At 34.3% G+C, this 18,387-nt stretch overlaps 1 protein-coding gene across 1 annotated transcript in view; it reads right to left on the reverse strand.

Moving 5' to 3' along the window:
• The window catches only part of LOC132551004 (phospholipid-transporting ATPase IF-like), a 65,635-nt gene that overhangs the window by 1,307 nt on the left and 45,941 nt on the right, over positions 1-18,387 (reverse strand). Inside the window, exons 23-28 of the mRNA XM_060215108.1 lie at positions 14,330-14,388; positions 11,915-11,994; positions 11,334-11,399; positions 10,487-10,593; positions 9,576-9,741; positions 3,659-3,756 (exon numbers count right to left, since the gene is read on the reverse strand). Of these exons, the coding sequence (XP_060071091.1) occupies positions 3,659-3,756; positions 9,576-9,741; positions 10,487-10,593; positions 11,334-11,399; positions 11,915-11,994; positions 14,330-14,388 (576 nt within the window). The remainder of the gene's footprint in view (positions 1-3,658; positions 3,757-9,575; positions 9,742-10,486; positions 10,594-11,333; positions 11,400-11,914; positions 11,995-14,329; positions 14,389-18,387) is intronic.

Genomic DNA, 18,387 nt, shown 5'->3' on the forward strand with positions numbered 1-18,387 from the left:
CCTGTGCACATTTCTTTAGGTCTTTAGACTGAAGGACCATAAGAACTGTATTATTTTCTCTATGCTGGGTCAAAATATATAGATTGTATTAAAAGGTATCAACTGCATGCTTTTCCAACAATTTTTATTATTTTTTTTTTGTGTGTTATAATGAGAGATTGTGATTTACTAATTTGCTATATAAAATAAATTTTCTAAAAGTTAAATCATTTACTTTGACGGTAGTGAATTATACCGATATCATTGAACTAGGCAATGTGATGTATCATTGATTTTCTACTTGTTGGACTAAACAGGGATCTTGTCATCTTATTCAGAAACACATATAGGGGTGGTGGACCTTCACCTGGGTTTTCATTAAGGTTAGTCAAAAATATCACATACACTTCATACAGCTTAGAGATCTGACCCCTTGATAATGAAAAAAGATATTAAGCATGGAAATGTCTGTTTATCGCACATGAAACATCTGTCTAGACTTATTAAACCTGTTGATATAATACGAGACTTTGCATGAGGGTTGAGCAGTACATTCTAGTGAACGACATCGAACTGATAGACTCTTGACAGCATGTCTGTTGAAAAAGAAAATAATAAAAACTGCTACGGCAGCAATAGATAAATGATAAAGAATAAAGCTTTAAGCTAACAACCTGCCATGCTAAAAGTACAAGCACGCAATCTTTCAAGATATTTGTTCTAAAACTGAAACATATCACTTAAAATGATAGTATATTAGAAACAGTATATCTGACAACTAAGCTAGTGTCATAAAACAGATCAAAAACTGCATACACAGCTGCTGTGATGAACGACTGGTCATTGTTTATTTATAGAAGGCATTCGTAGCTACTTTGGAAGCTGAAACTAATGCAAAATTGATATAATTAATTTCCTATATGTGTTACTAGAGCCAGATAATGAACGATGACAGGCAATGACATTGTCCAACACTGACAAGAAAAACAAGGACTATTGGTCAAAAACTACTCTACAAAAGTTACACAATAAAAGCACTAAAACATAACTATCTAAACACAGAATTTGCAACACTTATGTAAAGCAAATGTACAGCAAATTAAAAAAAAGTTTCCTATCACAGTGACATATAATTTGCCGTCAGTCTAGCTAAGACTTACCCTTGACTATTCCGGTTTGGTCTTCGTTGGCAAATACAAAAGATATGTTTCATGTATTAAATCAAGGTACATTTAAAACTGCTTAGGGTGGATGTATTAATGACACATGTGTTGTATAATTTAAGACATGTTTTTAAAACATAAATATGATTTATTTTAATCAGTAAAACATTCTATACTTAAAATGATTTCAAATCTATATAGCGTAGATTTCATTTTAGCTAAAATTTTTACAACTTTTTATAGATTGGCTCTTTTATGTAAGAGGAATATCAGCCAAATAGTCCATACAAATCTGTCTTATAATTCCAGATATCAAAATATAATAACTGAATAAAGCATATCGTCAGAAATGAATGACATATTACTAACTTAATTCCCGTTCGTCACTCATCAACAACATTAAACATTCCTATTTCTGTTGATAGTTTCGTCACTCACTAAACCTTATACATTGTACAAAGACATTTATTTTTGTTAACAATAACGTCATGGATTGACGCTTGCCATTTTATCTTATCTTTAGTATTTCACCTACAATTACCAACTTAACACCGCGGACATTAATGTTTGGAGCCTTGTATCAGCAGTGTGACAGAAAGCGTTGAACTGATCTTCTATCATATACATGTCAAGTGTAAAATCTACATGGCTTGATTAAACACTTTGCAAAAGTTTAACACTTGGGAAGAAACATCAGTTGAGTGTAAAGTGACATAAACAAAAATGAGAGTGAATCTATGTTCCAGAATAAAAAAGCCCATCATTCATTGCACGTGGTCTACGAAGAAAAGGATATAGAAAAAAATCTACTACATGCAAAAAGTGTGTGAGTAGTGAAGAGCAAATAATAAAAGGCCTGTGACACTTAGAACTAACTACACATGCATCACTGTTTAAAGACACTGACTATCATTACAGTAAATATGCAGAAAAAAAGTCATAGACCATTGTTAAAAATACAACATTCAAAACGACTCGATTTTAGATCTTTGCAAAAATTCGTTAAAAATTTAACACAAAACGTCTTGATTAAAAAAAACCCAGCATCTTTTTTTCATGAATCCCTTGAAAGTTTACATAGGAAACAGTGTGTCATGGCTGTATTACTTTTGATGTTCTGTAGACAATAAATAAAATATATATACTGATACTTTAACTCACAAGTCTTACTTTGCTGGATCATTTCAATCTCATTAACTTACTATCAATACATAATCTGAGATCATCTTCTAAACATGAGGCCATAAAGGACAAGACATTAATTTACCAGTCCATTCCTCTTACCAAGTACAAATATCTAATTCCTACATCCTTCATGAAACTGACAAATATTGTCTCTATAATATCCTGCATTCTAGAAATGCAAAATTTGTGATCTGGATCTTCTTTCTTAGTGTGAATACCTAAGAACCATTAGAAACAATAGGGCACGGTTAAACAATGAGAAAGTGTCTACTCCGTGTTATCTCTGACACTATTAAGGTTAAGTATGTAATGCACCAAGTGGACAAGTCTCTAATCATGGTGGGATCAAATAAACAGCAAGCTTAACATATATCTTAAATGCTTATGAAGTTTAACTTGACAATCTTCATCTTATATATTCTAAAACATAATAAAGATGGAAAGGTGACTATTCAACTTTTCATAACGGCACAAATTCTACTTTTCATAACGGTACAAATTCTACTTTTCATAACGGTACAAATTCAACTTTTCATAACGGTGCAAATTCTACTTTTCTTAACGGTACAAATTCAACTTTTCATAACGGTACAAATTCAACTTTTCATAACGGTACAAATTCTACGTTTCTTAACGGTGCAAATTCTACTTTTCTTAACGGTACAAATTCAACTTTTCATAACGGTACAAATTCTACTTTTCTTAACGGTACAAATTCTACTTTTCTTAACGGTACAAATTCTACTTTTCATGTTAATGTTAAATATTACATCTCTGGACTTACTTTAACCATTAAATATCCTCGTTGTCACATCAAATCTGTAATTCTGTCTTACCACTAAAAACATATTACCTTGAAAATATTACAAAGTCCACTTTCTACTTTCGAGATCCATAAGTAGTTCCTACATGTATAATGGCTGAAATCAATATTCCAATCTCTTTAATTTTTCTTCTATTTCTGTTAATGTCGTGACCTTTACAGTTAAATGAAGATTACATGATCTACTGACAAAGAATGTTTAACACACCAAGAAAAGGCCACACAGAATTAGTTTTTTAGAAATCTGACAATTGGAAATAGAGTAAAGCTTGCATGCACATCACAAAACTAAGAACATATTGTGTCGAAGCTGAATAAATATAGTTTGTTTTCTCTCTTTCTTTTATTCCCACTCTCTAAAATATTACACACCAGAAAAGCACGTGAGAGACGAATGCTCAAATTGACACAATAAGTTATCACACATTAGTACAAATATACAGAGTACTAAAGACAGAAGCATGAGGATTATTGGAGAGGAAGTATCACAACACACTATGTTACCTACACAGAATCTTCCTGGTCACTCAGTATATCAATCTGTGAAAGCGTGAGCTTCCCAGACCGTTTAGTGACCGACATTGTCAGTCTGTCCAGTGTAGGTCCCTATAATACAAACAAGTCGCATTCATCAAACAATGTGCTGTGGACCAAAAATACATGAAGAAGCGGGGTTAAGATAATAGTATTCTCTAAGCATTAAATACACAAGTAATATCAAAATATAAACTCGCATTTTGAATGTACAATGTATATATCATTTTAGTAATAGTACACACATTTACATAAATAAGTCAAGTTCTATTAGTCATTTCAAAGAACATATATTAGAGGTATATATATATGCCAAGACTGCAACAAACTGGTAGATTGTCATCACTATTGCTGTGTGTGATCAAACAAGATTAAAACAGTAATTTGTTTGTTTCAATCACTTTTTTGATAATTTGATGGTCTTTATACTGAAGCATGTATCTTTAGTGTCAAAAATCTTAGTAAAAGCACAGCTATGAAGAAAGCATTAAATCGTCCCTCTAAGAGCATGCAATATAAAACCCTCATGGTATTGTGTCTATGTGTACCGATCCTAATAACAAGCAGAATGTGCCAACACAAGCCATTAAGTATGGTATTGAGACATAATTATACGAAAACTGGACAGCATCTAGCACCTAATACATAGAACATTATCATAAAATTTTGAAACGAGACATAAAAGGTGGTTTATAGGGTTCAATGAAAAATATAGTTTTTTGTGTAATATATGTACATACTTAATATGGATATAGGAATAGCTGCATGCAAACAGTGTATATACAGAATACACACAAAAAGGGGATTATTACTATTTACAATATTCATAATTTTTCTGTTGTAATCTAAGGAGAGGATTTCTACCATATGGGACGATCACAAGTATTTGAATAAAATCTGGTCTCCAATGCTGCCACTTCCACAATGTAACAAAGTCTGCTCAAGCAAAATATGTTAGTAATTATCCTAAAATGCAGATATTTGAAGAATTCCATTCATCTTTTAAAAATTTCTGTTTTATCACAGTATAATCAATAGTGCCCAGTATACAGTCTGAAGTTGTAGTCATTGAATAGTGGCAGAAACTTGATTAAATTAAGATTGAAGGCCTAGGTCATTACACCGCACAAAATTGTTATAGAAAAGATTGATAGGCTTATTTTCTGTGACAAAGTACGGGAACAGCCAAAAAACCCATAAAATTTGCATCAAAAAATGAAATATTACATTTCACAAAATTGTATATTTAATTGATTACATTCGAAACATGTTAGTAGTTCATGTGAGAGTCTATTACTTGTAAAACGTTTCAGTGACAATTTTGTTTGTTCATGCACTTTACCATAATAGTGTTTAAGATTTCAAACATTAATAACAAATTCCATGCCATGCACCAAATACAAAAATGGTGAAAAGAAAAATAATGTTTGTGTATTCCAGTTATTACTGTTTAGGGATTCTGGAGCAAACACTAGAGGTAGGTATCACACTCCATATAACAGGATATTTATACCTCGGTTAGTTTTCGAATGGTACTGTATTAACACTGTGCATCATATTTTCAACATACTGCAAGGCCATGTTGAATTGATAATAATTTTCATCATATTTTCATAAAAAGGAATAATTTTGTGTATTTCTACAAGGTGTGTGCCCAGTGTTAATCATATCCAGATTTCTTTCTTTAAGAATGAGAACAGTTATGCTTACAGGAAAAACTTTACAAGTTGTAGTTTGGTGTTGATTTCTTTAAGTCCAGACCGTACACAAAATCCTTCTTTCCCAGTAAACAATCTTCTATCTCCAAGATCAAACATCTCTTCTGATCAAGTTTCCAGTCCCTAGTAATGTCTTCACTATACATATGCTCTAGTCAAGTTTTTAACTTTCCCTTTCTTGATAGGAACATTCATTATGCTACTTCCATAATTTCCAGCACTTTGAGGATGATTTCTTCTTGGCATCTCTTATAAAACTCTGACTTAACTTGCATTAACATGTAAACAGTTTGTTTAAATAAAACTTATATATACACTTGTTACATAATCATAATGTTCCTTAAATGAACTGATTCATCACAAAGTAACCATGTCACCCTCAAAGCCTTTTTTAAATATCACGTCTGTTCAAGAACTCATTCTTATGCAAGTTGCATTGTTTATCTATACAGACATGTCTAATGAAAGAAAAAAAACTTATCAAAAGGATATCATATTGTTTCCACAGTATCTTAAATTAAAAACTGATTGGAAATTCTTCAAACGATTAACTTGGGTAAATGTAGGCGTAAATTGTTTTGAAAACTATATCACTTTACAATGAAAGCTATTCTCCTTTCTAATACATAGTTTTGTAGTACAGAGTACTGAAGATGGTTGCACACAGCACTAAGTGTTTGAATGGTCCTTATAATCATCCTTGGGCCATACTCTTGTTGTGTCTTGATGACAGGGCAACAGGGATAGCTACCGTGAAAAATTAAACAGAAATATTGTGAGGAAAAGAGTCGTTGAAATATTGTTAGTAAGTTAATGTGTATTTACATAACAATAAACAAAGTGCTTGTTTATGGTACATTAAAAATGTGCACAGGATATTTCATAATGTCCAATAATTAAGTGATAATCAAATATAGCTTTGCCACCCTTTGCTGTGAAATAACCCAAACATAACACACAGATTTCCAAACAAGCGTAGCGCTCTATTTTGAACTCTAGTTTCTTTCTTTGATATAATTTCTGAAGTACAGTGTAGATAGCATATGTATGTTTCAAAGTAACAAATATGGAACTAATAGGTTTCATACTCTCAACACATATCTCAGCGGTATATTTTGGAAAAGCTCTGAAAATGTTGTGCAAAAATCTGATTTTTTGTTGTATAGATAATGAGCAGAAATTCTGATTAGATATATAACCCTATATCTCACTCCAAGGTGTGTAGATGTCACTATCTGTAAACGACATTAAATCTTCATAAAAACATGTCATCTAAAGTGGCACAACTAAATGACATTTCAGAGTGTCGTCTCTACAAAGTGGCACAACTAAATGACATTTCAGAGTGTCGTCTCTACAAAGTGGCACAACTAAATGACATTTCAGAGTGTCATCTCTACAAAGTGGCACAACTAAATGACATTTCAGAGTGTCGTCTCTACAAAGTGGCACAACTAAATGACATTTCAGAGTGTCATCTCTACAAAGTGGCACAACTAAATGACATTTCAGAGTGTCGTCTCTACAAAGTGGCACAACTAAATGACATTTCAGAGTGTCATCTCTACAAAGTGGCACAACTAAATGACATTTCAGAGTGTCGTCTCTACAAAGTGGCACAACTAAATGACATTTCAGAGTGTCATCTCTACAAAGTGGCACAACTAAATGACATTTCAGAGTGTCGTCTCTACAAAGTGGCACAACTAAATGACATTTCAGAGTGTCATCTCTACAAAGTGGCACAACTAAATGACATTTCAGAGTGTCATCTCTACAAAGTGGCACAACTAAATGACATTTCAGAGTGTCATCTCTACAAAGTGGCACAACTAAATGACATTTCAGAGTGTCGTCTCTACAAAGTGGCACAACTAAATGACATTTTAGAGTGTCGTCTCTACAAAGTGGCACAACTAAATGACATTTCAGAGTGTCGTCTCTACAAAGTGGCACAACTAAATGACATTTCAGAGTGTCGTCTCTACAAAGTGGCACAACTAAATGACATTTCAGAGTGTCGTCTCTACAAAGTGGCACAACTAAATGACATTTCAGAGTGTCGTCTCTACAAAGTGGCACAACTAAATGACATTTCAGAGTGTCGTCTCTACAAAGTGGCACAACTAAATGACATTTCAGAGTGTCGTCTCTACAAAGTGGCACAACTAAATGACATTTCAGAGTGTTGTCTCTACAAAGTGGCACAACTAAATGACATTTCAGAGTGTCGTCTTTACAAAGTGGCACAACAAGAAACCAGACATTCTACCTGACAACATGGAAAACTGTGGTACCATCTGGTAGACATAATCAGAAATATTCGAAAGAAACTTCCACAAGTCCTTTATCAGACGAGTGAATTATTCACCATTACACTAATATCAATGGAATATTCATTGTTTTTGGATTTACCCAAGATTCTAACTGTTTTCATTAGAATTTCAAATTCTTTACAATAATAAACAATTTAATATCATTCTTCTCTGTCAGCATAAAATATTAAAAAAGTCAAACATTTTGAAAATTGATATAAATGACCATCTAACAGGAACATTCTTCCAACATGGTGCCACATCAATGATAACAAGACATCTGAGAGACAAGACACTCTGAACAAAAGACAACAACACTAACATGGTCCCACATCCATGATAACGAGAGGTCTGAGAGACAAGACACTGTAAACTAAAGACAACAACACTAACATGGTCCCACATCCATGATAAGGAGAGGTCTGAGAGACAAAACACTGTAAACTAAAGACAACAACACTAACATGGTCCCACATCCATGATAAGGAGAGGTCTGAGAGACAAGACACTGCAAACTAAAGACAACAACACTAACATGGTCCCACATCCATGATAAGGAGAGGTCTGAGAGACAAGACACTGCAAACTAAAGACAACAACACTAACATGGTCCCACATCCATGATAACGAGAGGTCTGAGAGACAAAACACTGTAAACTAAAGACAACAACACACTAACATGGTCCCACATCCATGATAACGAGAGGTCTGAGAGACAAGACACTGCAAACTAAAGACAACAACACTAACATGGTCCCACATCCATGATAAGGAGAGGTCTACATCTGAGAGACAAGACACTGTAAACTAAAGACAACAACACTATCATGGTCCCACATCCATGATAACGAGAGGTCAGAGAGACAAGACACTGTAAACCAAAGACAACAACACTAACATGTAATTCTTTTAAATGTGTTACAATACAATGTTACTTCATAGTTTTTCAGTAAGATGTTAGTGCTAAATACGTGGCCAACAGCTGAAAAATAAATCTTTATTTTTAAAACCATAGATTTCGTTGTTTTTGTACCAATAATTGGCATCCTTTCGTACATATACATGTAATTTTATGTATAGTTATCTATAACTCCTTACACCACTGTCACCGAAATATACCATTGTTTACGTAAACACGTAAAAAGGATAATTGGTTTATTTACTCGCAATGACACCAAGGATTTTTTCATCAAAGACTATAGATTATTTATCACTTTTCATCTAGAAACAATTTATTTGTTTAATCATAGTGTTATTTATATCATTTTAAGATGAAACATGTGTTTTTCAGTCAATCCATAAATTATGTTCACAAACAATTCAAAGTAAAAAAAGTCTGAAAGTGTAACATTACTGCCTCAATCATTTTCAAAAATATTTAAAATTTTGAAAGTTTATTTCATTTCAAACAATCATTTTAGTGGCTTAATTGACAAAAATGAAATCCAAAATGTTGACTAGTTGTTTCTGCAGCATATACACTGTACCTCATCATTAAATTTCACAAGAAACTATTACTTGTAACCATAATTTGTAATAAAACCTGAATCATGCCCCGCATATGATACATCAGCACATTTATACACTGTACAGGTACGTGTACTGTAATAAGCAACTTTTTCCGCTGGTTAAAATTTTCATACTTTAGAACAAATAATTTTCAATGTTTTGTTTTTTTTTAAGTTAACCTCTTAAGTATCACAGTAAAGTTTTGTTATAGATAAGAAATATCTTTATTACGATGAAAATTATAACCACAAGGAAAATCTCATGGTAAAGCCTGGACATTGGTACAAATAAAAATATCGCAACTATTCCTCATAATTAAAACACACAAAAACGGAATATTAAAATTTACCCTTAAGTTGCTATCCTCCAAGGTCTTGCTGATATCGTTGAAAACTCTGATGATGAGATCGGGCAGCAGGGCTAGGACTACCAGCAGTATAATACCCAGCCAAACCAGCACACTGCTCATTGTCTCGTAGAACACGTAGTAGTAGTTCTGAAGATCTAGTATTAAACTGTATCAAGTATATGTATCATTATTAGATTTCAGTTTCAAAATATGTAATAAACAAGAGGTCCAATAGGCCTGCATTGCTCAACATGTATATATATCAGCAAAATATCATGCTTCTAGGCCTTATAGTTTGTGAAAAGTAGTTTTAACTGATGCACCCCTGTGACCTTGAATATTGGTTAAGGTCATATCTTTTGCCAAACTTTGTCAGGATTCATCATAGGGATAAACCTGCCATATATCTAAACATATAGTCCATTGATTATTGAAAACTTGTTTTAAGAAAAATGTTGATACAGATAATGAAAATGGACGCTGCACCATGTCTAAAAATTGGTGGTATAAAGAGTGACCCTGTCACAAACTTTTTAACCGAGACAAAAACACTCTCCATAAATCATCTCGGAAACTGATTTCTTTTTATTATGTAGAATGAAGAAAGTAGATAAGGATTACTGTATCCTGTTAATTATCCCTAGTAAAATTGAATTCTCAACGTCTTTTGTCAGCCTGAAGCGCTACCAAGATATCATACTGACAACAATATGCTCATATATAATAAACACGCATTGCAGTTTGAAACTTAAAGTTTAAAATGAAATACAAATGTATATATTTTTATTTTGTATTGTTTAGGGACAAATTCAACACAGGGAAAAGACACAGAATTAAAAACTTTGTACAAAATATAAACAATCCAACTTGACAAGGAGACTACACATTGCTGTGTGATCTGTAGTACTTACGGCATTCTGATTCCGGAGTAAAATAGTGTCATTGCCAGGTTTCCCAGGATGGCTATCAGATAGGCTAGGAACATGGGTAGGTTCCAGGTGTAAGTCATTATAACCAACTGTAAACAACACAGAGAAACTACTTCAATAACATGTTACTTTTTACCTGAACCAGTGCTGTATACACTTATTGGGCAGCAATGGAAAACAGTTGTATTTTAGCAGGTGTATTTATTCTACACAATAACTTTCGGATTTACTTCAACATTTCACTTCAAAATATAAATAATATTTTAAATAAACAATTTTATTTGCTGTATCAAACAAGATTTATTTTACAAAAATTCATAAAACTGCTTTTGATATCCATTGAAATGTGGAACTATATTTCTCAGTGGAGCAACAATCATCATCACTTACCATTGTGTATAACGTTAACGTTAACTTAACAAAGATTGAATAAGCCAAATAAGTTGCTGAGGTTTCAATTGTCTAAATTTTTAGTAAGTTTTGCAGGATAAATAGAATACATGGCAAGTGTCTTAAAATACAAGTTTAATATGTGTGAATTCCCACACACTGCATAGACTAGTGGGTCCCTTGAAAATTACTTGTCACAAATTTGATGTGCCATGTGGAAACTGTGACAGTAGGCAGCTGTGAAAGAAGGCAGCTGTGAAAGAAGATTGGTGGAAGTATTCAATCCAACAAATAATATAACAACATCTCAGGGAGATGTTTTATCTCATGGCTGGAGATATGACTGTATCTAACAATGATATACAGTAATTAGAGTGTGATGTTTCAGTGTGATGTTTCAGTGTGATAGATGCCAACATGTAATACACTCACAACATACCTTAAAGTTGACACCAGCCACAACAGTAGTAAAAAGTACTGTCCCAAATGCCCAGCCACCAGATGACTGCAGAAATGAAATTTATATTCAAAGGTTTTCTTTTCAATGATATCAAGATATTTTTGACACGTATCATTTACCATACGACCTCACCTTGGGGACTAAAACCTGATGTGGTTGCTAAATAAATGATTTTTGAAAACTACTTAACTGGAACAATAATGATAGAACTTTCCAAGCAAATAACTGAGCAGAATAAGAATCAATACAAAGTCTCTTGGTTGTTGAAAAATATGTGTTTATTTCTACTGAGTTTCATATATTTGTCTTTAAAAGTAACTGTCTTTCATAAATTTGAAACATGTATATTTTCTACTGAATATCAGGATAAAACCAAAGGTGCAATCTCATAGTTTTATAGATTAAAAAAAAAAACATTAAAAAAAATCATCACATTTCACCCCCTGCAAGATACAGATTACAACATAAACATTTCCATGGATATTTGGCAGTGTATGATAGAATGTTTAATTGTGTTGAACCTTACCGAAAAGAAAATCTAAAATAAGTATATAGTGTACCTTTCCATCAGAGAATATAGAAATATCGTTTCCAACCAGGAAGTACACGCCAAAGAAGAAAACAGCTGAATGCCATAAACCTGCAATGTAAAGTAGGAGCTCTACATACCTGTTGATAGTGGATATATAGGACTGTTTATAAAATCATTTTTACAAAGAACAAGAGGCCCAAAGGGCCAGTATTGCTCACCTGGTTGAATTTACTGAAATTGATATAATATAAACTAAAGGAAAAAAAATTAAAAACACTGAAGTATATACTTCCCCAATTTTGCCTTGCCCCTCCTAGTAAAGGGGTTAAGATGTTTTTACAAAACCTTCACCCAAAGATGCTTCAGACCGAATCAGGTTAAAATCTGCTCAGTCGTTCATGACTAGTAGCTAATTATAGAAAATTTGACAGAGGACAGACGGATGGAAGATGAACAGAAGACAGATGCCACCATATCCCTGTAACTAACTAGGCCCTTCATGAGTGGTGAGCTAAAAATAACTACCTGTATTTGTAATGTAATGAAACTCAAAAACAGAAATCAGTTAATGTGTATCAAGTCTGATCCAATCTTAGTGAAATAAACAAGATCTAGTTGAATAAATCATTTTAATAAATGTAAAGTTTCAAAACCAAAACATAAAATATTTTTATTTTCATTTAATTGCTGTAGCACCTATAATCATACTTTACACCAATACTAAAATTAAGATAACTTATGGAAACCTACAATGTACAATACATATATAAATTCAGGCAATACAATACAGAAATAATGGCATGCATTAAAGACCAACATTCATCTCCATATTTGTTTCATTTACGGTATAATTAACTCGATTACAATTAATAATTAGTACGTTGTATGTACATAACAAATAGTACATCTAGTTCAAATACTAAGGATAATTAAAATATTTGTCTTGTAACACATTTATTTAGCAATAACTCCATGTCAGTAATAACCTCACCATATTTATAATGTTCAGAAGAATCTTAAATAAATGTATTAATACGTCTGGGCTTATTAATGGATAACCAAGGCACACATATGATCTTGTTCTGTTTTTTAAAAGATCTAAAGATAATGTTTAGTTATATAAATGTGTAATGTTCTAAACAGGTACTAGATAATCATCGACTTTGTGACAGTAATATTAGTAGAATTTTTTTTCAGACCAGTCAAGAACACTAATTCTAAATTTTTTATGAAATCCAATAATAGGCAAAATAGTGGGTTTTCAAAAGTTGAGTGAGTCCCCCAGGAAAAAAAATGAGTCCAAGATTTAAATATGTAAGTCCAAAGTATCAGCTTTTTAATTTTTTCTTTTCATTGCTGAATTGCTTAAAACTAGTGGCTCAATAAAAATTGTTTTAAAATTTTGAATAAATTCTAATGCAGTAATGTCAATCATTTTGATTAGTACATAAAAAAGAAGAATAAAAGAGGACAGAAAAACAAAATCCAAAAATAGAAAAAGTCAATCTTGATTAGGGGAGATGAAATAAAATGGCTAGAGGTCCATAGGGCCTGTAACTTTCAACAGGTTTAGTTTTTAACAGATTTGCTTTATTTACCATATTGGGCACTACACAATAGCTCTAAGGGGCCCCGAGACCATACCAGGATGCTCCACACCAAACTTGGTAATAATCCAATGATTCCTACTGGAGGAGTAGGTTTTAAAGAATTTTCTCTACTGGGCCAAATTGTTCCCGTCTCAGAGGGCCAAGACCCACAGAAAAAATATATTCCCCTCTACCTATGAATGGTTCAGACAAAATTGGACAAATTGCAATCATTTGTACAAGAAGGGGAAGATTTTATAGAACTTCCTCAATTTGCCCTATTGTGCCCTACCCCACTTGTTTCAGGGTGGTGAGACCCACCATTTGTAAACAATTGATTTCCCTTTACCTAAGAATGCTTCAAATCAAATTTGGATAAAATCAAATCATTCTTGTGGGAGGAGTAGAATTTTAAAGAATGTTGTCTATTTGCCCTATTGGGCCCTGGACTTCGGCCCTAGGGGGCTGAGATCTCCTGTTTATACAAAATTTATTCACCTCCTCCTGGCAATGCTCAAGACAAAATTTGGCCAAAATCCAATCATTCCTAAAGAAGGAGTAGGATTTTAAAGAATTGTTCTATTTCTCATATTGAGCCCTGCCCCTAAGGCCCCTGGGGGCTGAGACCCACCATTGAAAAAAAAAATAGCTGATGGATGAATGGACAGACAACAAATGAATGATGAACGTCTGCAGTATGGCATAAGCTCAGAGGCCCTTAAAACCATGTGAGATATAAAAACAAAAAAAAACCCTTACCTAACATAGGGGGTTAACAAGTCTATACAAACAAAAGAAATACAATTTGAGAAACAGAAGAGTGTAACACCATGTAATGTGGTTTAGTATCTTACCTAAGAAATTCCATTTAACAAAAGATTTAAACGACAGGGCAGCATTCCGGGCATTTTTTCTGCAAAACAAAAGAGGCACATGCAGCGGGTAAAACTACAACTAAAAGACAAAAATAAACATTATAGGGGTATTAACGCCCTAGTAACTACACAACATTTATCTACAAGATGCCTAGCGACCTTCAGGTCATCTGAGATAATACTAAATATAAAGGTTACAGGGTAAGTAGATTTCAAGTGTCATGAAAAAGAAATTTTAACATTGATGATTAAAGACTTAAGTGATATGTTATAAGCCTTTGGGGGTCTGAGCCTTTGGGGGTCTGAGTCAGTGTCAATATATGCATACCATCAAAATTGTTATTCTATGATAATAAGGTTTACCAAGTTATTTCCACCAGAAAATAATCAGCTTTATTCCCAAAAATTGAATTTTCCTATAAAAACTTAAGTAAACTTCAACTCTTCCCCTAATTTTCAGGGTGTTTTCTTAAGGAAATCAGTAACAACAGTCATATTGAAGGCCCATGTCAGCTTCAGTGAATCAGGACTGCCCTAACAACAGCCATATTGAAGGCCCATGTCAGCTTGTTCCATGTGCCATTGAAGCCCCATGTCAGCTTCAGTGAATCAGGACTGCCCCAACAACAGTCATATTGAAGGCCCATGTCAGCTTCAGTGAATCAGGACTGCCCTAACAACAGTCATATTGAAGGCCCATGTCAGCTTCAGTGAATCAGGACTGCCCTAACAACAGTCATATTGAAGGCCCATGTCAGCTTCAGTGAATCAGGACTGCCCTAACAACAGTCATATTGAAAGCCCATGTCAGCTTGTTCCATGTCCCATTGAAGCCCCATGTCAGCTTGTTCCATGTCCCATTGAAGCCCCATGTCAGCTTGTTCCATGTCCCATTGAAGCCCCATGTCAGCTTGTTCCATGTCCCATTGAAGCCCCATTTCAGCTTCAAACTATGGAACCATGATAGGTGAAGGTCATTTAATTAAAGCAAGTAATTAACATACTTTAATGAAACTACTAGTGCTGATAAAATTTGTTCAATGATTTAAAATAAAAGAGTTAAGACACAGTCAAGGAAATCATGCTAGTTACAAACAAAAATCAAGCAACATTCATCAACAGTTTCATAGAAAATGCCAGCAGCAGTCTTGATCCATTTTTAATACAAAACAAGAGATCCCAGTGGGATCTTGGCACCCACCATTTGAGGATCTGTTTTCAGTTCTTGAAGATTTGTTTATTTTTGTTTGTTTTTGTTTTTATTTCATTAATGTTTTTGAAACACCAACACTTAAATATTAGGAATTATTGACATTTTTAATAAATCAATTCTTCTGTTACTTCTCATGTGTCAACCCATACTCCATTAACTCAATTCCTTGCATGGTTTAGTATACATACCCTAAACAGTGTATTTATCAATGTTTACTTAATTTAGAAAATCTGATACTTGAGAATGACTGATCATGTAGGTAAGAAATAGCCATAAAACAATTACTCGCTGTTCAAATCCAAGATGGAGAGCTATAGGCCATTTTGTTTTTCAGATCATTTTAAATATGGGACAATGCTTAACTAGGTACCAAGAGGAAGCTAAGTATGAAATTTGAGAAGGATCCTGTCACAGCCATAACAAACTACTGTATTACTGTCGACATCCAAGATGGCTCCCTGTGGGCCACCTTGATTTCAAATCAGTCCAAAAAAGGTACAATGCACAACTAGGGACCACGGGAAACCAATACCTATGAAATATCAGAAGGATCATCCAGTACTTCCTCAGCAATAGCGGCAACAAGATTTTACTCCCAAAATCCAAGATGGCTGCCTGTCAGCCATCTAGATTTTGGATCAGTCTAAAAAAGGTAAAATGCACAGTAAGGGACCAATGGGAACGTGCATATGAAATATGAGAAAGATCCATCAGGTATTTTTCCAGAAATTGCGATAACAAACTTTTACTTTCAAAATCCAAGATGGCCGTCTGTGGGCCATCTTGAATTCGAATCAGTCCAAAAAGGTATAATGCACAACTAGGGACCAAGGGGAACCTGCATATGAAATTTGAGAAAGATCCATCCAGTACTTTCTCAGAAATAGCGGTAACAAGAATTGTTTACAGACAGACTGACGGACGGATGGTGAGACAGATGACGGACCACGGACGCAGGGCGATTTGAATAGTCCACCATCTGATGATCTGATCAGAAAAGAAAAATGTCAATATTTTCAAATAGTGGCATTTCTCTTTGTAAACTTAAAAATTAGCAAATAAAATCTAAATCTTATTAATGGGGAAATAATTATACAACTTGTCTCCATATCTTCAGGCAAGTATAAAACTAAGATTCAAACCCAGGACTTCTGACTCAACAAGATTAAGAGATATCTTTGGCCAAGCATGTCATATCATGTCTATATTTTACCAGGATTACATACTCCTCCTCCAGGAAAAGACTCCTTCTGGAGTTTCTAAAGTTTACAGTAATGTTAATGAAAGTATTGCTCCTATTGAGTCCCTATACCAGCCACAATGAAACACAGGTCAGTATTTATTTCAATGCCCCCACTACGATTTGAACCCATGGCCCCCAGCTAACTAGTCTGACGCTGATTGAGCTAAAGAGAGGCTCTCTATAGCGGAGTGGTATATTGCGGCTAACACTTTCAAGATCTTGCTGCACCCTTCTCCATATGACTTACTTGTAGAGTCGTGGATTCTGTAGAAGTTTAGGTGACTTACTTGTAGAGGCGAGGATTCTGTAGAAGTTTATATGACTTACTTGTAGAGTCGTGGATTCTGTAGAAGTTTAGGTGACTTACTTGTAGAGTCGTGGATTCTGTAGAAGTTTAGGTGACTTACTTGTAGAGTCGTGGATTCTGTAGAAGTTTAGGTGACCTACTTGTAGAGTCGTGGATTCTGTAGAAGTTTAGGTGACTTACTTGTAGAGGCGAGGATTCTGTAGAAGTTTATATGACCTATTTGTAGAGGCGAGGATTCTGTAGAAGTTTATATAACCTACTTGTAGAGGCGAGGATTCTGTAGAAGTTTAGGTGACTTACTTGTAGAGGCGAGGATTCTGTAGAAGTTTATATGACTTACTTGTAGAGTCGTGGATTCTGTAGAAGTTTATGTGACTTACTTGTAGAGGCGAGGATTCTGTAGAAGTTTAGGTGACTTACTTGTAGAGGCGAGGATTCTGTAGAAGTTTAGGTGACTTACTTGTAGAGGCGAGGATTCTGTAGAAGTTTATGTGACTTACTTGTAGAGTCGTGGATTCTGTAGAAGTTTAGGTGACTTACTTGTAGAGGCGAGGATTCTGTAGAAGTTTATATGACCTATTTGTAGAGGCGAGGATTCTGTAGAAGTTTATATAACCTACTTGTAGAGGCAAGGATTCTGTAGAAGTTTAGGTGACTTACTTGTAGAGGCGAGGATTCTGTAGAAGTTTAGGTGACTTACTTGTAGAGGCGAGGATTCTGTAGAAGTTTATGTGACTTACTTGTAGAGTCGTGGATTCTGTAGAAGTTTAGGTGACTTACTTGTAGAGTCGTGGATTCTGTAGAAGTTTAGGTGACTTACTTGTAGAGGCGAGGATTCTGTAGAAGTTTATGTGACTTACTTGTAGAGTCGTGGATTCTGTAGAAGTTTAGGTGACTTACTTGTAGAGGCGAGGATTCTGTAGAAGTTTAGGTGACCTACTTGTAGAGGCGAGGATTCTGTAGAAGTTTAGGTGACTTACTTGTAGAGGCGAGGATTCTGTAGAAGTTTATGTGACTTGCTTGTAGAGGCGAGGATTCTGTAGAAGTTTATGTGACTTGCTTGTAGAGGCGAGGATTCTGTAGAAGTTTATATGACCTATTTGTAGAGGCGAGGATTCTGTAGAAGTTTATATGACCTACTTGTAGAGGCAAGGATTCTGTAGAAGTTTATGTGACCTACTTGTAGAGGGGAGGATTCTGTAGAAGTTTATGTGACCTACTTGTAGAGGCGAGGATTCTGTAGAAGTTTATATGACCTACTTGTAGAGGCGAGG

Source organism: Ylistrum balloti, unplaced genomic scaffold (assembly GCF_031769215.1).
Source record: "Ylistrum balloti isolate Yb309-2 unplaced genomic scaffold, AGI_CSIRO_Ybal_v1 Utg370164, whole genome shotgun sequence".
NCBI classification, from domain to species: domain Eukaryota; kingdom Metazoa; phylum Mollusca; class Bivalvia; order Pectinida; family Pectinidae; genus Ylistrum; species Ylistrum balloti.